Source organism: Danio aesculapii, chromosome 9, assembly GCF_903798145.1.
Source record: "Danio aesculapii chromosome 9, fDanAes4.1, whole genome shotgun sequence".
NCBI classification, from domain to species: domain Eukaryota; kingdom Metazoa; phylum Chordata; class Actinopteri; order Cypriniformes; family Danionidae; genus Danio; species Danio aesculapii.
In genome coordinates this window covers 30,496,375-30,520,874 of record NC_079443.1, presented here as the reverse complement: position 1 = coordinate 30,520,874, position 24,500 = coordinate 30,496,375, and the positions used below count along the sequence as shown (strand labels likewise).

The following is a 24,500-nucleotide window of genomic DNA, read 5'->3' as shown; positions in this document are numbered from 1 at the left end:
AAAGTCTTGTCATTGATCCCAGTTGTAGGAGCAACAAATAATAACTTGACTTCTAGTTGATCATTTGGAAAATTGGCAGAAGGTAGATTTTTCAGATGAATCCTCTGTTGAACTGCATCCCAAATCACAAATACTGCAGAAGACTTATTGGAACCCGCTTGGACCCAAGATTCTCACAGAAATCAGTTAATTTTGGTGAAGGAAAAATCATGGTTTGGGGTTACATTCAGTATGGGGCATGCGAGAGATCTGCAGAGTGGATGGCAACATCAACAGCCTGAGGTATCAAGACATTTGTGCTAGCCCTTACATTACAAACCACAGGAGTCCTGCAAGAACGCTTTCTTTGCCATTCCAGATGACTTTATAATAATAAATTATTTGAGTCATTGCAGAGATGTATGGATGCAGTCCTCAAGCTCATGGGAGCCATACACCATATTAATTGTTTTTCCATTGCACCATGATTTTATATTCTATCCTGTACATTATTTCTGTTAAATGACAAGACTTTTGTCTAAGCAAAGTAAGCAAAGTCAGACCTTACTGTCCGTTTCAGGTGTTGAAAATTTCGGAAGGCATTTAGAGGTTTTTCCCTCTGAACTTTTAAATTGTAAATAATCCCAATGACTGCTTACTGACTGAAAATATCAGATTTTTGAAGAATTGGTGAAATTTGAGAAAATGTAGTTTTAAATAAATTAAAGAAAATTAATTTGTAAAATATATCTAAATACTAAATAAAAATTAAAATCTATGTTGAAATTCTCCTGAATGTTGCAGCCTTGAAAACTATGAAGACTTGGTGAAAAACATCTCATTAAATCTTGCAAACTCCAAACTTTGAAAAAGCAGTATAGAAATGTAAATCTAGGAAGAGAAAGACTCACGCCTGTATCTGATAGATGTCCTCAGAGCGGCCATCACGCAGTCTCAGGATCCAGGCACCAGGGTTTGCCTTTAACTGGAAATAGCCCTGTATTATAAAGCCATCAGTTAGTTTTGAGCATTTTGTTTTGCATAAGAAAAAAAAGTTAGGGATGACATAAAGGTTAGTAAATGAAAACATTCATATTATTTTGGGTCCGTGCATCTCTTTAACCCATTATTTAAAATGTTTAATAAAGATTAACATAAGAAGAGGGGAGAAACCCACCAGGTTGGCCATGACAATGGTGTCATGCATGAGAGGCTCCTGTCTCATGCCCAGTGTGAACTGAAGTCCTCTGGGTGGCTGACCTGTGGACAGGTCAAAACAGTGTCCCTCCAGCAGCAGATACTCCAGCTCATACTCTGCATTCACTACACCACTGACCTGACAAGAAAAAACAACAAGAAAACAAGAAAAAAAAACATGCTTTTAGATTCATCACACTGACACTAAACATCTATTTTACAAAGAGTTCTGAATGAACAAATCAATTCAATTATTCCTAAGAAACATGTAAGGTTGGATAGGAAAAGCCAAACAAATACTTTTAAAGGTATGTACATTTAAAGACAATGGACACTGATATTGGTATATACAATGGTGTGAAAAATTGTTTTACTGTTTTCTTATTTTTTTTGCATGTGTCACATTTTAATTAGTGCTTGGCAAAAATTAATCATGATTAATCCAATCCAAAATAAAAGTTTGTTTTGATATAACATATACTGTATGTCTGTATTGTGTATTTTCATTATGCATATATAAATACACACCTGCATCTATGTATTTGAGAAAATGTTTATTTATATTCAGAGAAAATATATGTATATGATACAAATTATATATAAATTTAAATATGTAACTAAATTGTTTTATAGTTTTGTTTCTATGTATGTGGGTGTTCCATACACATAATAACTATATATAATACACATATTATGTCAAAACAAATCTTTATTTTGGGCGCAATTAACCGTGATTAATCTTTGCCCAGCACAAATTTTAATGTTTCAGTTCATCAAACAAATTGGAGATGAGTGAGCCAAAACCTTCCACAGCGCTGGACTCATTGCAAGTTATTGAAAACTTGATTGCAGTTGTTGCTGCTAAGGGTGGCCCAACCAGTTGTTAGTGTTAGGGGCAAACACTTGTTCACAAATGGCTATGTAGTTTCAGCTTTCCATTAATAATAAAAACCTTCATTTTAAAACTGCATGATGTGTTTACTTGTGTTATCTTTAACTATTATTTAAATTGTTTGATGATCTGAAACATTAAAGTGTGACAAACATGCAAAAAAATAAGAAATCTGTTAGGGGCAAACTTACAATTGTATATAAATGCTGCATTAAGAGTTCATACCTCCTGTAGGTGAATGTTATCTAGATCATATGGGCTCCTGACGGCCTCCACCATCCAGCTCTCTGGGGTGATCATATTAAGAGTGAGCAGAGGGGATTCTGGAATTTCAGTAAAGCGAGCCATAGGGCCGGGGGAAAGGGAGTTGTTGCCAAAGAAGGAAACATCCGGCTCCAAAACATACTGATAAAAGCTGACAGAAAGATAAAGGAATAGACACAAACTGTTAACAAAACTAACCTATTAGAGGGGTGAATCACTAGGAAAATTATCAAGAGAGTTTATTCTTTTTTGCAAGGCATTCACAAAAACCATATTTGGTTACTTAATATCCATTTCAATTTTTTCCCCAAAATTTATCTTAAACTAAATGTTTTACATAGAATTAAAGAGAAAGAGAAGAACAACTATACAACTTTAAAAGGGATGTTACACAAACATTTACTCACTATTTACTTCTGAAGATGTTCCAAACCTTTATGAGCTTCACTTTTCGGTTGAACATAAAACAAGATATTCTGACAAAATGTTAGAAACCTATAACCTTTGATTACCATAGTAAGAAAAACTAATTCTATAGAAGTCAATAGTTTCTGTTTTCCAATATTTTCAAAATAGCTTATTTTGTGTTAACTCAAACACATTTGTCACAAGTGAAGGGTGAACAAATGATTACAGAATGTTAAGTTTTGGGTAAACTATTCCTTTAATCATACCTGCCAACAGTCCCATTTTTCCCAGGAGTCTCCTGTAGTTCAGACTCATCTCCCGCCACCCTCCCATTTTGTTATTTTCCCGGATTATTCCTGTTATTTCACCCCACCCCAGTCCGCCGCTTTTTGGTACAGTCTACAACACCACGGAGTTGCCAACTTTGGTATAGTATCTGATCGCAGATACTAGAAATTGGACATTTGGTATAGCACCCCCCCCCCCCCCCCCCCCTTCCCACAACCAGATATGCCTTTAATACAACATTATACAACTTCAAATCAATCAGCTAATAAAATAAAACATTTGTAGCTGTTGATTATTGCTTTCAGTTACATTTTCCCCAATTTTTCATTATTTTTAATAAAGCACAACTGTGTCTTGCAGAATGAAGTCCCAAAATGTATCCAACTTACCAGTATTTTCTATTTTCTAGGTGCATTAAAAGCAGCTTTGCCAAAATATAACTTATTACATCTTTTTTTTATACCTCAGCTCTTACTAGGATTCTTCATAATTCAGTACGTTTCTAACATGGTGCATCAACTCAGATATTTTTCAGTAAATTGTACTTTGTATGAAATAATTCTAAATTCTGACTGAAATCTATCAAATTCATATTTTTAAAATGTATATGCTTAGTGCATAGTTGCTTTAACAAAAATGTGGTATCTGTAGAACATACTGCTATACTGTATGAGCATGTGTGTGTTCGTGTCCTCCTGACACAAACACACACTCCTGTGTCCTCATAGCTGAAGTTTAATTAAGCTTTTGCTCTCACCTCTTCAGGGGCATCTCAGACAGCTTGGCTCGACAGTTCATGAACACCTGCACTTTCATATTGACCACTTGACCAAGCACCTGCAACACACACACACACACAGAGGAGAAGGCCTGGTTATTACTCTCACACACACACACACACTTTCTCACAAACAACAGCATTCAGTAGGAAAGACTCCAGGTCACGCTTCACAGGAACACACACACAGGTAAGCCAGTGGCACTTTTAAAATCCTTTTTCACTTAAGAGTATAAAGATGCAATTTTATGTGTAAAAAAACAGATCTTTAAGCATCCACAAACTGTAAACATTTATGAAGTTGAAAATGATGAGTTTGCTTCCTGAATGCATGAACTGCTAACATGCATATCTTGAATACTATTCAAGTTGCTTTGGTGTAAAATGTAAACATAAAGAGAACATCAAACTGAGATGGATGAATCTAAAAAAAACAAGAGGTGTATAAACTAACAGCCAATGAATTAATTTATTAATATATGGGTGTGTGTTTATATTATTTAATAGCATTCATATGCACTGATTATTATAATTAACATATTTCAACTATACAAAAACACATGATTTGAAAGAGTTTCATTGCAGCTTTATAAACCATCACATTACTTTATTTTACTTTTAACTCATAGGAAATCGATATTAGCTAATAATATTTCATGTTAAGTTCCCATTGATTAAAATTAACAAACTTACATGGCTCTTTAAAAGTCTGGAGTCAGATTTTTTGAATTAGACTAATAACAAACAGTAAAAATTGATACAACAAATGGTATAAAAGGTCGTCTAGACTGAACCTGCAAGATAGCAACTTTTTTATTCCTTTCAAATCAATATTTTGTGTCCTGTTATTTACTTGAGTCTTGAAAAAAATCATTGTTATGGCCTTTTCTTGCATTCACGTTACCAGTTCATACATTCTTTGGGAATCAAAGTCAACTTTTTAACATCACTTATGTTCAACCTATTTCTTGCAACTGCACACAATGTAAAGGTGTCCTGCACATGTGATTTGAATTTTTTGGGGCAAAATGAAATGGGCAAAAAAAACAAATTAGACATAACAACAAAAAGAACAAACAACAGCTACTCAAAAAGACAAAAATAATAGAAGTCCATGTCGACAAGCTATTGTGCAAGTAAGGGAATTAAAACCATACCCACAACCCAAGTTTAAATAAAACACAACAATGTTTTTTTCCACTCTGAAAAGAAAAGGCACTGGACACCTGACAAGAATAAATCTTTCAAGTCCACATGCCTTGAGCAACTAGCTGAATCACAGCACACACACATGCCTGAGGTACAATGCATTCTTTAATATCACTAAAGCTGTACATACAACCAATAAAGGAGCCAACTTCTGTGCTTCTCTGGTGAGAGGATCCACAATGGCAATCACGTCATAGAAGACCTCATCTTCTCTTTGTGCCAGATGAAGAACACTGTTAAAACAAAGATCTGTTCAGATCAATACAGTGAGAGTGAAAGTACATATTGAATTCAAACTGCAGAAGAGGTTTTTAAACAACTGATTATGACAACGTACTACTTCAGTTGCACACGTATGTAGGTGTTAATGGCATAACTTTTTTTTTGAACAACTTTATTAAAACATTGTCAAGCTAAAGATATTTAATACTGAATTATTATTATCATTATTATTATTATTATTATTATTAATACACAAATGAACTAAAACATATATTTCATATAAAAATACTCTTGAAGGGTTAGTTCACCCAAAAATGAAAATTGTCATAACTGTTAAACACAAAAAAAAGATAACCTGAATCCATTGACTTTAATGTTGGGTTTTCCTACTATAGAAGTCAGTGGTTACAGGATTTTAGCTTTCTTTTTTGTTTCTCATAAAGGCTTGCAAACTATGCAAGTTAAATTTTTGGGTGAACTATCGGGATAATTGGAATAAACATACATTAAGCAATAATATGTAGTTGTTGGTATACTCTCAATATACTGTATATCGGTTCCACAAGAGAGACGCCATCTATACTGCCCAAGAATGTCATAAAACACTTTGCAGATGTGCCAAAATACGAGATTTATGTTTTTCAAAAACATATATTCTGCGTCCCAATTTGCATACTATCCATCGTGAATAGTATTTGAAATTAGATTCAGCGTGTCCCAGATCATAGCATGTTGAAAGAAGTATTTTAAAGTTTACCCAGAAGGTCTACTACTTCCAGAAGAGAATTGAAGTCAAATCAGTGTTTACTCTAACAACTAATATTGCCCACAATACATTTTGTGTTGGATTAAAATGACAATCGCCAGTAAAGAGTGTTAACAAACCACAAACACAGCAGATGGGGAGACTTATGTAAAGATGTTAAAATGATAGTTAATTAATATCTGATCTTTCCGTGTTATATTTCACCTGGAACAACAATGTGAACTGTGAAGACACGCTCTCTCCTTTCCATATGCCCGAAGGGGACAAAAACCACAACAACAACAAAAACATAGACTTGTCATAGCATTTATTTGCTGCTGCTCTCTGGTGATTTGAAGTGCTTCTTATATCCTCGCTTGTAAATGTCACTTTGGATAAATGTGTCTGGTAAACAAATAAATGTAAATGCTATAAAAGTGTGTTTAGTCATTAAATCCTGAATGCAGAATTATGCAAACACCTGAGAAGATTTCACTGCATCCTGTGAATAGCAGACTAACATGCTGCATCTCCAATACAGTAAGAAATTAAATAGAGAAAGAAATGTGGCTGATGTGACAAGATCACAGACAGGGCACATAAATAAGCGACAGAACGGTTCGTTAACGATAAAGTAGTACTGTATGTCTCAAAGCCTTCATGCACTTTGATTTCACACTCAAGTATGTACATTACCTCCAAAAAAAGGTGAATGCTGTACAGTAAGGACATAATAAACTGTAAAAATGCTCAATTTGTGTTGAGACAACTTGAAGGAATGAAGTTAACTTATTAGTTTTTACAATTTTAAGTGGATTGAACATAAAACAAACAAGTTAACCTCCCTTTAAAAAACTCAAGAATTGTGTTGTTTCAGCTCACTTTCAAATAAGTAGTTTAAACAAACATTAAACGTTGTGTTTTTGAGTGTAAAAGTGCATTGAGATGTAGCAGTAATCTTTTCTCAGGCAAGATATGAGGTCATCCCCATCCACCGAGACACACCAGGACTTTCTTGTTTTTTTCCAAGAACATGCAATTACACGTTTAGCTTCCAGCAAACAGAGAAATGACAAAAACCTTTCATGCTTGGTGATGAATGGCATAAATAATAACAGGAGATGTTTATAGCCACAGCAACTCGGCTGGGTTTCAGCATATGTAGCTGACTCGCATATTCACAGAGCGAGTTAGCTGACCATTTTGGACGGACAGCTTGTGATTTTCTTTCAGAGCCATTCATTGAAGAGAAACAAACGGACTCAAAGAAATGATGCGTTCACAAAGCAGACTTCGCCATCACTGCAGCTTATGTATGAAACCATGTTATTTTCTATGGTCTGCAGTATAGGAGTCTGGTGAAATATATCAGGGCGAAGGTATTAATTTGCTTCTCAAAATTTGAAAGCTCAATTTGCAGGGGAAATCTTAGCACTGCACCTGTGTTTGTCCTTCAGAAATTTGACATCTTTTCTGGCTTCTCCTTTAGGCGACGAAGAAAGGAGAGCGTCCACTTTCATGATTAGATCACTGGCCCTGTGAAGAGCAATAACGGGTTTTTGGTTTTCATCTCACAAACAAATAGGTTGACATCTACAGATATGTTGGCTTGGGGTGGCAAACAAAAAACAATAGCCTACTTTTGGGCACTGAAGTTCATTTGCTTGATCTTGGATTTAATCTTTTCTGCCGAGGTGCGAAGTGTGATCATTTCTAGCAGATGGAAATCTTCCACACTGAACACTTCTTCTTCTTCTGTGTCGTCCAGCAGGCCTAGGATCTAGTGAAGATATTAGACATATTAGTTAAAAATGTAAAACATCTCACAGGCCTTGGCTTTAAGAGTCAGTTACTGTGCAGTGTTGTATAATGACAAACTTCTACACTGTGAATCTTTATAAACATATCCCCAAGAGGAAGTCATTTATATGCATGGCAGACCATTTTTAATGCAAATCAAAGCAAGGCTTACTGCCAGACTGTCGCTCTGGCTTTTAAAATACATGTTTTCCCTCTGAATACGCTCTTATATTTTATCACAATATATTCAAGTTAACCAGTTCTCAGTTTCTTGCCAATTTAGTTTATCATCTGTACATTTTTTATTTGGCTTTCAGAACGTCTTTTGCCTGGATTTTGCAAGCAAACACGCTACATTTACTCTGTTATTGTTTAGAGCCATGAAGCAGCACAAAGCTGTAAATGTGCGTACGCAGTAAAAGATTCAGATGTATGAAACACTGCGTACGCGGAATCCCAAGCATATTCTCTTTGTACATCCGAATTAACGTGAAACTGAGCGCACGTGCACGAGCGCAAAACCCCTCCCTGCCTCCTCCCCCTAATAAATATGGTAATGACTCTACTTTAGCAAAACCAAACAAAAAAGCAATGGCAAAAGCAAGCAGAAACTTCACAGAATGTGAATTGGAGGTGCTCCTATAAGAAAAACTGAGGTAGACCTGAGAAAAACTGTTATTTGCAAGTTATTCCTCCGGAATTAATAACAAAAGAAAAAAATGTGAGTGGGAGAGTTTTGCTGATGCGGTTAATGCAGTGGGGTCTGAACATTGCACTGGCAGTGAATGAAAACTTGCACTTGGGGCCCCTGCGAGGGGGTGAAAAAAATGCAGATTTTGTAGAGTCTATTTAGGCCAAGTGCAAACCGTTTGATTAACAGAGACAACAGAAATAAAGAGAGCGGTAAACAGTAGCGTGAGTGGCAAAGCTCGTAAAGCGCATGGCAACATATTTTGACACGATTGATCATGAACCCGGCTCGAATCCAGCGTCTGATGAATTCTTCTTTTTTCCCTCACTACATATGAGATTTTGCCTACTCTTCATCACGAGGAAGACAAGTAGGAATCATAAATAAGTGTGTGTATTATGGAAGACTCAGATTCTTAGAACTGAATTGGATTGGAGAGGTGTTATATCCAAATCAAATGCATTATAAGTTTGTAAAAGTTATACATTAAAAATACCCTTAAATATAAATTTTAGTACTGCTTCAGTGAACCTGAACAAGTATATTAAACTATTAATACAAGTATATTAAACTATTAATTTTCACTAGTTGTATTAGTATATATTTTTTCAAAGTGTGCTTTGAATGCTTTAAAAATAAGTTAAATCTTTGTAGACTCGAATTGTATTGTATATCATTTATTTAAAAAATGTGGGCAATACATTATAGATTAATTTTATTTAAAAAATGACATTAATCTTGTTTTTTTATTCAACTATAGGGGTGCGGCCAGGTAGGGGGCTCTACAAGACATTGTGCCCAGGGGCCTCTGAATTCTTAATCCGGGCCTGTCTGTGGGAGACACAGATGTATTAGAGGAACACTTGTTAGGGCGGTATAGCAGCACCCCTCTGTTCTTTTCAAGGCAGTGCCACTGGCATTTCAACAGTGACCGCTCTACAACTGACCGAGTGCCTGCCACGTTGACATGCGGATGATCCCGTCCCATACAGCTGCCATTGCACGGCTCAAAGATACCTTGTAGTGTGCAATTTAACACAACTGCCTCTAGGACTCGCCATTGGAAATAAAACAAACACACACAAGAAATGCACGGATGCCAAACATGAAGTTGGCGTGGACCAACGCACATTCTCACGTTAATTTCATCGTTAGTAAATCCAAAGTGAGCATGAAATCTGGCGTACGCAAAGTTTTGTGTGCACGCAGCGTTGATACATGAGGCCCTAGGTGTGTCTAATTGGGGTTGGAACTAAAATATGCAGGACACTGACCCTCCAGGACCAAGTTTGGACACCCCTGGCTTATTCAATTCACCTATACAGCATGTCTTTGGACTGTGGGGGAAACCTGAGTACCCGGAGGAAACCCACACCAACACAGGGAGAACATGCAAACTCCACACAGAATTGCCAACTGGCCCAGCCGAGGCTTGAACCAGCGACCTTCTTGATGTGAGGCAACAGTGCAAACCACTGAGCCACCGTGCCAACCCTAATATGATACAATGTACAGAAAAATAATGATCACATAAAAAATTATCTCATATATAAGCGGATTTAAATACTTTATTCAATTATATATAAAATTAAACCAAAATATACTCAACTAATGTATGTTTATTAGCAGTTATATCAAGTTATGGTTTAAGTTAGTCTAGTTATGATTTAGAGCCAAATACACAAGTTGAAAATTATATTATCTCTATATCATATATCTCTATATACAACATTGCTTGTAACCTTACATTAAAAATAGAATATTATAGTAATTTAATTTAATATATGGAATAATGCATATTAAAAACTCAATGAATTACAAAAAAAAACCCTTTAAAATATTGATATATAAAAATATACATAAAAAAACGTTAAATGATATATAAACATAACACATAATATTAAATAACAAATGTTTAAAATATTAAATATATTAGCTACATTTTAGCTAAAAAAAGCAGAAATGATGCAACCACAGCTCTTTCAAAAGACTATTAAATTCTGGGGATCACACTGATGTTTTGGAGAATGATGGGACATGTCACTGCAGCTTCAGGCTGTGACCATTTTGTGCTTGTCTGTCAACAAAGACTGCGCTGAGAAAGCAGAGCAATATGACAGTCCTGTGGCTCCATGTGACCTGTAACCCCTGCAGCGAAGGATGCTGAGTGGATTCCGGTGAATTAATGCCAGGCTTCATCTCTCCCCTCACAGGTCAGGACGGGCCATGCAAACCGCTTAATACTGGCGCAACAAAATGAGCAGCCCCATCTGAGAGACCAACTGGTCAGACCTTACAGTTCAGACTATTTATCATCCAGATCAGCCCACCGTACTGTAGGCCATTAGGTTATAAATGATTGCATAACTCCTATGGAAATGATGTTTTTAGGTGTCTCACCCTGCCGTTGCTGACCACAGCTCTTTGTCCTGCTTGGAGCTTTAACACTTCCCTACAGTACTTCTGCTGGCTGTGCAGGAAATCCACCTCCATCGTGTTGAACTTCTTCTCAAAGGCATCGTGGTCCATACCCTATAAGACAAAAAAGACACACACTTAATAAAAATTAATAGGCAGTTTATACAATGAAAGAACAAACAAACAAACAACAGTATGAGTGACTGACAGAAAGAATATGAACTAACAGACAACTGACAGAAGGGACAGACAACAGATTAGTGTTGATTGTTGAATCAATATACAATGTCACTGTCAATCATCAATGGCTGACAGACATGAATCTTGCAGCCAACATCGTGATCCCACCAGCAACAAACCACACACAAAAAACCTGCGCTGTTTACACCAGATTTTTAGGTCAGCTATCCTATCTCAAGATGTAAACAGAATGTGAAATGTTCTTGTCCACTTTATGGATTGGATGCACATCAAGAGGTTGTAGAAAATGCATTTGATAGGACTCTGCAGCTCTGCACAGTTTAGCTTAAATCCACAAACACACCTGATCAAACTAATCGAGTCCTTCAGGCTTGTGTGAATGTGTTGAAGCAGGGTTGGAAATAAACTCTGCAGGGCTGCACCCCTCCAAGATCAGAGTTTGACACCCCTGTATTAAAGTGTAGATGTGCATGTTGTTGAATGCATTCAAACAGCCGCTAAACACCACCTTCTCTCCATCTGCTCAAACTCAATCTAAAACAGAACATGATGGGCTGTTAAAGCACCCTGCCAAGATGAATTTAAACCTTGTCTTTGATAGGGCAAAAATGTATTAAGCAGATTGTTCTGTTTCCAGTCCCAATATTAATTTGCAAAATAAATACATATTTGACTACAAATATGATTTTTGAAAGAGGCAACAGCTGCTTGATTCTCTTCAACCTGCAAATTTAACGCCATGCACGTAAACTGGTTTTTCTTCATGAGAAACAGTTTTGTGAGTGTTTTAAAGTCATTAATATGCGGATAATAATTTTATTCTATTCAATGCAACATACATGGATCCGAGTTCAGCCTCCAAAATTTGGATGATTTTATACGTGTTCCTGATATTTCCAATGATTATAAATACAATTATATTAGATGTTCTAAAATATTTGCTTAATGAATTTGTTAAAGATGTTAAAATATGTATACACATGTATTTACAGTCACCATGCCCAAAAGCCCCGATATCATCAACCATTGCAATGTTTCAAGTTAGAGTCAACATCAGATAGAACAACAGAGTTGCAGAAAAACAAACAAACAAACAAACAAACAAACAAACAAAAACAAAAGACAGAAGAACTAATGAAGATCTGAAGAACTAACGAATGACCAACAAATCTACTGAACAACATGCACTGAATGACAAACAAAAATATAAACAAAAGTGTATGAATGATACTATATAGAATAACCAACAAAAAACAAACAAAAAAAAAAAAAAAACACAACAACAGACAGACCAAATGAGAATGAAAGAATACACAACAGATCGTTTTGACAAAGAGATAACATGGACAAGGTAAATGAAAGAAAGAACAAATGAACAAACAACAAACATAATGAGGAGATGATAAAGAGAACAAATGACAGATATAAAAAAGAAGAAGCAAAACAAATGAATGATAGAAAAGAACAAATTAATGACAAACAGACAATCTAACAGACAGGGAAAACAAACAGTCAAGACAAACAAACAACAGATTGAATGTAGGAACTACAAACAGAATGACCAATTAATGAGCAAATGACAGACAAAACTGATTTAGATGGCAGACAGAAACGAAACAATAGATAGACTGAATAAAGTAACAACTGACAGAAAAAAAACAAAGGACAGACTGGACAAAGAGACAACAGACAGAAAACAAAACAATGGATAGACTGAACAAAGAGACAACATACAGAAAACAAAACAATGGATAGATTAAACAAAGAGACAACAGACTGAAAACAAAGTGGATAGACTGAACAAAGAGACAACAGACTGAAAACAAAGTGGATAGACTGAACAAAGAGACAACAGACAGAAAACAAAACAATGGATAGACTAAACAAAGAGACAACAGACTGAAAACAAAGTGGATAGACTGAACGCAAAGACAACAGACAGAAAACAAAACAATGGATAGACTAAACAAAGAGACAACAGACTGAAAACAAAGTGGATAGATTGAACAAAGAGACAACAGACTGAAAACAAAGTGGATAGACTGAACAAAGACAACAGACAGAAAACAAAACAATGGATAGACTGAACAAAGAGACAACAGACAGAAAACAAAACAATGGATAGACTGAACAAACAGACAACAGACAGAAAACAAAACAATGGATAGACTGAACAAACAGACAACAGACAGAAAACAAAACAATGGATAGACTGAACAAAGAGACAACAGACAGAAAACAAAACAATTGATAGACTGAACAAAGAGACAACAGACAGAAAACAAAACAATTGATAGACTGAACAAATAAACCACAGACAGAAAACAAAACAATGGATAGACTGAACAAAGAGACAACAGACAGAAAACAAAGTGGATAGACTGAACACAAAGACAACAGACAGAAAACACAACAATGGATAGACTGAACAAAGAGACAACAGACAGAAAACAAAACAATGGATAGACTGAACAAAGAGACAACAGACAGAAAACAAAACAATGGATAGACTGAACAAAGAGACAACAGACAGAAAACAAAATAATGGATAGACTGAACAAAGAGACAACAGACAGAAAACAAAACAATTGATAGACTGAACAAAGAGACAACAGACAGAAAACAAAACAATGGATAGACTGAACAAAGAGACAACAGACAGAAAACAAAACAATGGATAGACTGAACAAAGAAACGACAGACAGAAAACAAAACAATGGATAGACTGAACAAAGAGACGACACACAGAAAACAAAACAATGGATAGACTGAACAAAGAGACAACAGACAGAAAACAAAATAATGGATAGACTGAACAAAGAGACAACAGACAGAAAACAAAACTATGGACAGACTGAACAAAGAAACAACAGACAGAAAACAAAGTGGATAGACTGAACAAAGAGACAACAGACAGAAAACAAAACAATTGATAGACTGAACAAAGAGACGACACACAGAAAACAAAACAATGGATAGACTGAACAAAGAGACAACAGACAGAAAACAAAACAATGGATAGACTGAACAAAGAGACAACAGACAGAAAACAAAACAATGGATAGACTGAACAAAGAAACGACAGACAGAAAACAAAACAATGGATAGACTGAACAAAGAGACGACACACAGAAAACAAAACAATGGATAGACTGAACAAAGAGACAACAGACAGAAAACAAAACAATGGATAGACTGAACAAAGAGACAACAGACAGAAAACAAAACAATGGATAGACTGAACAAAGAAACGACAGACAGAAAACAAAACAATGGATAGACTGAACAAAGAGACAACAGACAGAAAACAAAACAATGGATAGACTGAACAAAGAGACGACACACAGAAAACAAAACAATGGATAGACTGAACAAAGAGACAACAGACAGAAAACAAAATAATGGATAGACTGAACAAAGAGACAACAGACAGAAAACAAAACTATGGACAGACTGAACAAAGAAACAACAGACAGAAAACAAAGTGGATAGACTGAACAAAGAGACAACAGACAGAAAACAAAACAATTGATAGACTGAACAAAGAGACGACACACAGAAAACAAAACAATGGATAGACTGAACAAAGAGACAACAGACAGAAAACAAAACAATGGATAGACTGAACAAAGAGACAACAGACAGAAAACAAAACAATGGATAGACTGAACAAAGAAACGACAGACAGAAAACAAAACAATGGATAGACTGAACAAAGAGACAACAGACAGAAAACAAAACAATGGATAGACTGAACAAAGAGACGACACACAGAAAACAAAACAATGGATAGACTGAACAAAGAGACAACAGACAGAAAACAAAATAATGGATAGACTGAACAAAGAGACAACAGACAGAAAACAAAACTATGGACAGACTGAACAAAGAAACAACAGACAGAAAACAAAGTGGATAGACTGAACAAAGAGACAACAGACAGAAAACAAAACAATTGATAGACTGAACAAAGAGACGACACACAGAAAACAAAACAATGGATAGACTGAACAAAGAGACAATAGACAGAAAACAAAACAATTGATAGACTGAACAAAGAAACGACAGACAGAAAACAAAACAATGGATAGACTGAACAAAGAGACAACAGACAGAAAACAAAACAATGGATAGACTGAATAAAGAGACAACAAACAGAAAACAAAACAATGGATAGACTGAATAAACAGACAGCAGACAGAACAAAAACAACAACTGAACAGACAGATGTAATGAATACACGAGCTATTGTCAAACAGAATAAACACCACACGGACTTAATTCAAGGAATACATTTTTTTGAATATTCATTTTCCTGACTGACATTGTGAACTTCATTATATAAAGGGGCAGAATCTTATGCACACTTGTGTCAAGACTGTACGTTTAGTACAAGTAAAAGTAAGCTAAGCATAGTTAAAAATGTAGATAGAAGAAATCGATTGGCTCATTAGTTAGTTTTCTGATTACACTGCAACAAGAAAATAGTCAATCAATGAGTTATTGACAACAAAAGGGGGACATTTGTGCAAGTGCACTCATTAGAGCTTTCTGAGAGGAATATTAAATTGGCCAGACCTATGAAAAATGTGTCGCCACCGGAGAGCGTGTAGCACTAATCAATCATTAAACGTTTTCATTTATCAGACTTGTAATTAAAAATGGCTTCAGTGTCGATACCAAATCTCGGGTGTATGAGCTGCGCAGAGTCAGATTATTAGTGCTTCCAACATTTGGCCCACATGAAAAGAAATGCTAATATCAGCACAACACCTCTCCCTGCCATCCAATAATAGAGCCATTAAAGGTCTCGAGCACAAACTCTCAGGAAACCAGAAACCTCTCTCCCCACACATTTTCAACTAATAAAAATAGGAATGCTGGGCTGGACGGAACACTTTCTTTTATCTTATATGTTACGATGGAAATAAATAGAGGGAGCAGGATGGAGAAAGAGAGACAATAAAATAAAAAGAAGACAGAAGGATCCAACAGAAAGCTCTACATGTGCCTGACAGATCAATCTATTTTCTGAGGGTTGCAATACCCTGTCAATAAGACCGTAGATTAGGACTGTGGCTATACGAGGTACAGGGCAACCATTCCCACAAATGCAGTTGTCTGTAAGTCAGAGAAAATTGCATGTGGCTGAGTGGTTTCCACTGGAGAACATCACAGAAAAGGAGAGAGACCCTGCTTGTGTCATTTTATCAAGGCGATGACAGGAGGAATCTATAAAAGTTGTATTTGATATCTTGGGAAGACACAAGCCTTCTAGACGGTAACAGCTAGACTGGACAGCACACAAGCTATTATCTGCCAAGAAAACACTTTATATAAAGAAATAAGCTTGAAGAAGCACAATATAATGGTTTTAGCAATATGTGATGTTGAAGCTTTATATAAAGGTAATCTTTTCCATTTCAGCCTTAATAATTACTTTAATAATACAGTTAATGATGCACCATGTATTGTGTCACATTGATTATTCTAATTATTCATTACAGACAAATATAATATATACGTTTGTTGATACTAGTTATTATTTGTTTATGCTCTATTGCCTTATTTATATTCCCTTAAGATTGTACTGTCAAAGCCTTACCTGTATGCTATTCATTGTAACGCTGTGTTGTCTAAATGTATAGTATTTGAACAGCATACTACAGTATATATGTTAATAGCATACTATATAGCACTTTTTGTTTCTGAAGTTTTACTTTATTGTCTGTACAGAGGTTCTGGGAAAATATTCATATTTGACGCTGGCATACAACATACAATTACTATATACATACACTTACATGCCTCTAATATACATAAAACACATACTGTATTGCCCAAACCTCACCTCCACTTCGCTAAAAATGAAATAAATTACCAAAATGTACCTATATCATGATAAAGGCTTCCGCAATTCATCAATTATTTATGCAATTAATAAGTATTTTACTGGGATAAAAATATATTAAAATTGGTATAGTACATTAAAACTTAAAGTAACCACATATTGTAGATGTAAAAAAATTGCTTTAAAAAAAGGAAGTATAAAATATGTATAAAAACATGAATAAGTCATGTTTAATGGTCTATTTTTTGAAGTCATTAATCTTATTTTATTTCCATAATAGTTTTGCAACCATTAACAGCTGACAACATTTTGCTATGGAAGTCAATGGCTGTTTTGTTTACCAAACATTCTTCAGTATATCTTTGTTTGTGTTCAGCAAAAGAAACTCAGCTTTGTAACAAGTGAAGTATGAGTAAATAATGACAGATTTTTTAATTTTGGGTGAATTATCCTTTTATAGACTGATTAATTAACCACTTGTAATGAAGGGTTTCTGCAATTTCATCAAGTCAAATTTAAGACTTTTTAAGACCATTAAGAATGAAATTTCAGACTTATGCAGGGTTAAGATTTTTTCTAACGGCCTAGTATTATCATGAGAAATCATGTAATTGTCTTAAGTTTTTTTCCTGATAAGGGAATTTAATTTGTAGAATTTGCAGTAAAAATGTCTAACAGCTGTTGAGAATTGCATCTCTTTGCAATAAAAAAATTTAATTAAATATAAAAATAAGGTTTTATTGGTGATCGGATGGTTGGTGGCCCAACTGAGTATAGCTTTGTTTGGACAAAGCTAAATTAAGACCTGTTTAAAACTATTTAAGACCTAAAACAATTTAAAAATATTTTAAGACCCAGCGGGCACCCTGTAATATTGCAATATAGTCTCCAGTCAACACAAAATGTAAACTGACAGGAGAAAAAGAAGACATGTTGTCTGCCAACTGAACAAGTGACCAATTAAAATGGAAAAAAATGACAGACAAGAGCGCAAAAGAGCAGGTGTGTTGAGATAAATCCAAGTCCAAATTCTCCATACATAATTCCACATTACCCAGACACAGTATTTCACAGTCCACTGACCTGTTTAAGTAAGTGCTTAATCTTGGTGCCTTGTTTGAGGAGTTCAACATTTTCTTCTTTGAGGAGTTTTAGAGTGAAGTCGAGCGTGTTCTTGCTGCTTTGAGTGAGAAGAGAAGCCCAGACGGCTCTGTACAGAACGCTGTTCTCCTCAGTGGGCTTTCTATTGGGGTTATTGATCACCCCGACACGACAGCTGGAACTGCTGGATTTCTGCAAACAAATAAAATGGATCAGAGACTTTACCGAAAAAGGATATCATAACAAAACTGTTTCATTAACCATATCAAGTTGTAAACTATCTGGGTTAAAAGATAGCTGGCTTTTTTATATGGTTCCCTCAAAAAATTTAATTGGCTGTCAATTTATTCATCCTGAAGTCAGGATGTAGGTATCTTTCTTTCTTTATTAAGACATTAAAGAGGATTTAAAGCTGAAATGATGGTCATTGGTGACCAAAATAAAAGTAACATTCATAGCTGCTGATGACATATTGAGGCCTTATAAATTGAGATGACATGATTTTTGGGTGAATTATCTCTTTAAGAGCACTTGTGTGTTAACAGCTCTATTGTTATACATATAGCACATTTGAGAACTCACTGAATCTTATAGGATCAGTATCTGTGATAATTAAAATGTATAGTTATTCAAAACTGCGATTACACATTAAATCTGCATTGCACTTCGCAACATAACTCTTAAGCTCTTTCTGAGACTAGATTAGATTTTGGTTGACTAAACATAACGTGTTAATTATGTTCTGCTTTTGACTTGCTCAGAATAGTGGTTTCCACTTCCTCCCAAACATAATGACTGAAAAACAAAACCACAACACTTTGGAATGTAATCTCCAAAAAATACATAAGGAAATATATAAACAATGGGATCATTACCTCCAGATTTTGTTCATTAAGCAACACCACAAGATTTTCAAAGATTAATTGCTCTCGGATTAATTACTAAATTGCACGAGGGCCTCTGCTCTCTGAAGACGTGATTCCTGTGGATTCAACTAATTGGATATAAAAACTGCAGTAGCTCACCATATGTTTCAAGGCATTCCGGAGCAACTGTCTCCCAGAGGGCTGTTCAATATCTGCTACAATCCACATGGTCACTCCATACAACACCTCAGCCTCTACAGCAGAAGACGAAAACACTGTTTGAGCCAAGAAGTCTATGTTTATATATGCTAAATTACTGAAACTAACATTATTAAACCAAACTGTATTAGGGGAGTTCCAACGGTGAAATGTTATCACAATAAATGTGTCGATATAATAATATTGTAATTTTAAATACAATGTGATATATCTGTGGAATATTCTCAAACTTCAAATTATGTAAACCAAAGGGAGAACTTTGGCATCATCTGTTTTAACTGAACATAAAGATATTACTGTGGCAGTGCCAATGAATGGGACTGTCAAGCAGAAAATCTGAACAACACTTCAATGAAAGCCTGTCATAAATGTTGTATAGATCTTTCTGCGATGCTGCTATCTTATTTTTGCTATCTTACTGCATGATAAAGGTGACCTTGCCCATCATCAAAATAAATTAATTAATAAAAAATTACTATAGTGGACTGTAAAGAAATTTATCTAATATTCAAACAAAAAGTAATAAAATATTGGCCATATTTTGATATAAGCATCCATGTATTAACATTTTCTCCTACACACCTAGTATTCATTGTAAATGACCTAAATATTATAAAATAATAGTAAAATAAGACAAGACCCACCCTCTCTGATGAAATACTTCATTCTCTTAGAGATAACTCCTGTTTTGTCTCTGGAGTCCAAGTATGAAAACATATTCGAGTCATCCCAGTCATCAGCAACTGTTTTATTGTAGTAACAACAACAACAACAACAAATTAAGCAAGTTAATAATGTACACTGTGATGATATCGGTTATGACATGCTGATAGTGGCGTGACAATTTACTGTTAAGATTGCAGAGTAAGAATGACTGAGAAACTGATGACATTTTAGTAAGGTGATTAATATTTGTATTGACATTGTTTCGTGTCAGATGATCATTAAAATGGTACCTGGTGAGGCAGTAAAATCCAGATACCGCCTGTCAGAGCTCAGAATCAAAGGGTTGATACGAGGAACAACATTGGCCTGCTCCATCTGGAAGTCCACCACATCAACACTCTCTGTGATCTGACCCTGCATATAAAAAAATAATAAAAAAATAAAACAAACTAAAAACATCATAGTCAATGGAAATTCAGGAAGCCATTCAACACTGTTGAGATAAACACTCACTGGCCACTTTATTAGGTACAGCTGTTCAATTACTCATTGAAGTCTAATCAGCTAATCACGCGGTAGCAGCAAACAATGTATTAAGGCAAGTAGATGTGTTCAAGATGATTTACTGAAGTTAGGAATTGGATTAAATGTTGGTTAAATCCTAGTTGTTGAAGAAAATGCTGATCTGCTGAGATTTTCATGCACAACCATCTCCAGGGTTTACATCAAGTAATTGGCAGAAGACAATGAGTTGAACGGTTTTGAGCTGACAGAGATGCATAAGTGACTCAGATAACCACTTGTTACAACCAAGGTCTACAGAAGAGCATCTCTGGACTCAAAACATGATAAACCTTGAAGCAGATGAGCTACAGCAGCAGAAGAGAATATGGATGTCGTTCCTGAAATGGTAGATCAGCAATCTGGTGCTAAATTTGAAATTTTACAACAGAAGATTGGAAGAAAAGTTGCCTGGTCTGCAATCCGATTCTAGCAGGTGAACCTAATAAAGTAGAAGCTGGCAAGTACTTGAAAACAAAGCAATTGAGGCAGTAAATGTAATAGTTTTCAAGCAAAAATGTATGCCATACCATGAAGACAGATCTCTGGAAGAAGTTTGTAGTTTCCATGATTTTCTGCAGCAGAACTGTTTCCAGCTCCTCCGGGTCCATCTCATCACTACTGAGTGGGACACCATTGAACAGGCCCACTGGTAAAGCACCTAAACCACTCTTCTTGTAAACGCTCCACCAGCCTGACAAACAAATCATAGAAATATTTACAACGTGCTGACATCTTGGTTTCAAAACAAGTCTTATGTCTGTGACAACTTCACAAGCATAGATATATACACTAGATATGGCATAAGGGCCACGAGCATGCGTCAATATTACCACCACATTTGTACAGTGCTCCCAGAACAAAAGTCATTCAACAGCAGTCAAGACTAAAGCCAATCCTGAAGATGCTGGACTTTTGTGCTGTGTATGGGTGTTGTAACGAAAAACAAAACATAAACAAACATTTCATAGGTAAGATTTAGTTTATGTTTTTGTATGTTACAAACTTTTGTGCTAAAGTCACACTATTGATGGTAATAGTCTCTTACTGCACTGACTATAAGGCAAAGTAGCACCAACTTGCACTAAATACTATTATAGTATTATTGTCAGCTAAGTGAAGTGATAGCTAGTTTATAAAATAACTTATAAGGGTGCCTGATAACATAACAGTGCCTGCGCCTCAATGTGCACAATGTCCACCCTAAATTATGGAATATTACAGATGTTATACTGTACCATTTAGATCAGACAGGTGGATTTGCATATTGAGCTGCAGGGATACCGATGGTTCAAACGAAACCTTCATAACGGAGATTCATTCACAAATGAATTGCTTACCAAAGAAATTTGCGTACTGAGCACTGGGAAAACTCACGATCATAGATATACTGTTTGTATATATTTATATATATCTCTTGCTCTGGATGGCCAGCGCTCCACTGCACCTTGGTCCCACATTCATTTCAAAGGATCGCTACCCTGTACTAAAATGGCGACTCTATTGACGCATTTCTTCCAATAGACAACAATTGTGTAGGCAACATCTAATGTAAATATCTATGCTTCACAAGCAGACAAGGCACATTTCTCTTTATATCCGTATTTACTGTCTACTTTTGACCATTTTTCGGATTTCTATGGTCAGGTTTATGTATGCACTTTTTCTAATTTTTCAACTAATGTTGCAAAATAAATGTGTGCTATTACATGTGAATCCAATAAGAAACTAAAGTGAATAATACAATTTATGCTCTAACAGCTTCAAAACTCAACCAAATGCATGTCTATTAAAAGATTTTTTGTCATTCCAAACTTACAATGTCATACAGTAGTCAGTAGGTGAAGAGTAGGTGGTCTTTATTGGCCATTTAAACACATTCAACTAGATTTTCAACCATCTTAGGAAGTTATAGGAAGCTTAGACTAGCTCATAAAGTGTTGTGGAAAATGCATTTTGACAGAAAGTTTAAACAGGGCAGCCAACTAATGTTTTAAAATATCAGTTTTAAAATTGTTAACAATAATATAAATTGTGTATAGAAATTTGTAAATAATTATTTTCACAATATAATGTCATATACAGTATTTATAAATGACATTTTTTGTTGTTATGGACCGCATTATGCTTTCTAATAACATTACCTTTCTGTTGTCATCATAGCTTGAATCCACTCCAAGAATTCTGGCAGCATTGCTTTTGGAAATTTCTTTTTCAGATATGCTTTTATTGTGTCGACAGAGAGTGTCTTCCCTACTCCAATTCTATTAAATATCTGAATGGAGAAAATAAACAAACATGCTCACTAAAATATAATGGCCAAACAAAACAGTGCATTTGCTTACATAACAGTCAATGAGAGTAATTTTGAGATTTAAAGCAGTCACAGCAAACACAAAGGCACTCACTGACACCATGGATGTGAAAGCCTGAGCTTCGTCATACTCCTCTGAAATGTAATTTAACAGTCTGAAGAGAGCAACACCAGCATCCGAAAGTCCATCCACTTCATCATCAGAACTGACAACCAGTACAAACCAATCCTAAGAGACACAGAATCTGGTATTAAAACCTCAACACCAATCAACAAACGAAAATGATTAATACAGAAGAGCTCATGATGATAATAAAATAAGGCTTGTTTGTTGAATGTTAAGTAAGGAACAATGTCAACTACTCCTCATCACATGGTTATTTACCAAAAAGATCAATAAAAATAACATTAAACATTGATTTTAATTTGAATTATATACGTGGAAAGCAAGAAACCATGAAGTGTAATAAATTATAAAGGTTAAAGAACTTTCTCTGCCAAAAGGTCTATTTTACACTGTAAAACAATTATTGCTGCCTTGATTTTTTAGTTGAATTAAATAATATTTTCTAGTCACCTCAACTTACATCAATCAAATAGACTAAAAATATTAAGGTAAGTTTTATATAACTTAAAAAAAGAGGTTAAACCTGATTAACTATTAAAATAAGTTAAAGCAATGTGAAAACAATTATTTGCCTTGACTTTGTCATAATTTGTTTTTACAGTATATGTTTTACCAGTAATTATTCAAAAACTGACAATTAGATAATAATAATAATAATTAGTAAACAAAATTTAAAAGTTAAACTCTATTAATCTCCATTGTTAAGTTACCATACGGTACCTGAGGGGAATGTTGTGTTTGTAAAAGAGTTCTGCTAACTTCACAAGCTCAATGCTCTCTTCCTGTGCTGGGTCAAGAAACAGAACCTGCAAACAACAAAGAAAACACCTTTCAAACGATCACAAAAAAACATCTCAAATTTATTTCAATCAAAAGTTTATTAGGCGGTGCATTCTGCTGTGGCAGCCACTCATAAAGAAGGGGATAAGTCGAAAGGAAATTGAGCTATCGAGTGAAAATGTATTAATTAACATCTGCCAAAAAACATGGCAGAAAGTTAGGATTGAACACATTTTTAAAAAGCAAGTCAGCTGCAGTGCTTAAAAACAGGCAATATCAGGGGATAAACATCACTGCATTAATCTGTGCACACGCAGCTAGATTTGAGCTCACACTATAATCAACTCACAAACAAGCTGACTCACCAGGTTATAGAAGTTACGGCGTATTTGTCGAATAACACCAGGAAATGTTGCTCTGAGGAGCTCCTGGAGACTCGAGGGCCAGTGACGATACATGGAGTCCTTCTCAATATCATTAACCCACTAGAAACCACACAAACAACAATGGGCATTTGTTAAATTGCAAAAGTCTACATGTGAATCTCTATTATTTTCTAATAAAAATGTGCTCTAAATCAACCAAATTAAGATCATTTAAGAAGCTCATGACCCTGTTATGCTTTTTCAGATATAGGAATGCACAATATATCGGCAGCCATACCGTTATCGGCCGATAAATGCTATTTTTAAAGTTATCATTATTGGTCTGATGTCAATATTAGACCGATATCTTTAAGCTGATAAATTGCGTATTTGTACAGAACTGCCTGCATCGCGCATGCGTGGGCAGAACTTGTTCAGACTTGTCCACTGCACAATAATGGAGCTTTCCTCACATTGTTTATTCCTTCAAAGTCCGTCCTTTCTTTGTGTGGTGTTGCTGTGTGTTAATAACTCAGTAAGTAACCATGTTCCTTATTG

General features: G+C 35.3%; 1 protein-coding gene across 1 annotated transcript in view; it reads right to left on the bottom strand.

Annotated features, from left to right (window-relative positions):
* The window catches only part of LOC130235040 (UDP-glucose:glycoprotein glucosyltransferase 2-like), a 54,229-nt gene that overhangs the window by 17,551 nt on the left and 12,178 nt on the right, over positions 1 to 24,500 (bottom strand). Inside the window, 18 exon segments of the mRNA XM_056465410.1 lie at positions 891 to 976; positions 1,157 to 1,315; positions 2,294 to 2,483; positions 3,786 to 3,865; positions 5,146 to 5,248; positions 7,423 to 7,518; positions 7,623 to 7,762; positions 10,874 to 11,005; positions 18,027 to 18,236; positions 19,070 to 19,164; positions 19,774 to 19,872; positions 20,086 to 20,209; positions 20,887 to 21,040; positions 22,496 to 22,553; positions 22,556 to 22,631; positions 22,765 to 22,899; positions 23,508 to 23,603; positions 23,943 to 24,062. Of these exon segments, the coding sequence (XP_056321385.1) occupies positions 891 to 976; positions 1,157 to 1,315; positions 2,294 to 2,483; positions 3,786 to 3,865; positions 5,146 to 5,248; positions 7,423 to 7,518; positions 7,623 to 7,762; positions 10,874 to 11,005; positions 18,027 to 18,236; positions 19,070 to 19,164; positions 19,774 to 19,872; positions 20,086 to 20,209; positions 20,887 to 21,040; positions 22,496 to 22,553; positions 22,556 to 22,631; positions 22,765 to 22,899; positions 23,508 to 23,603; positions 23,943 to 24,062 (2,153 nt within the window).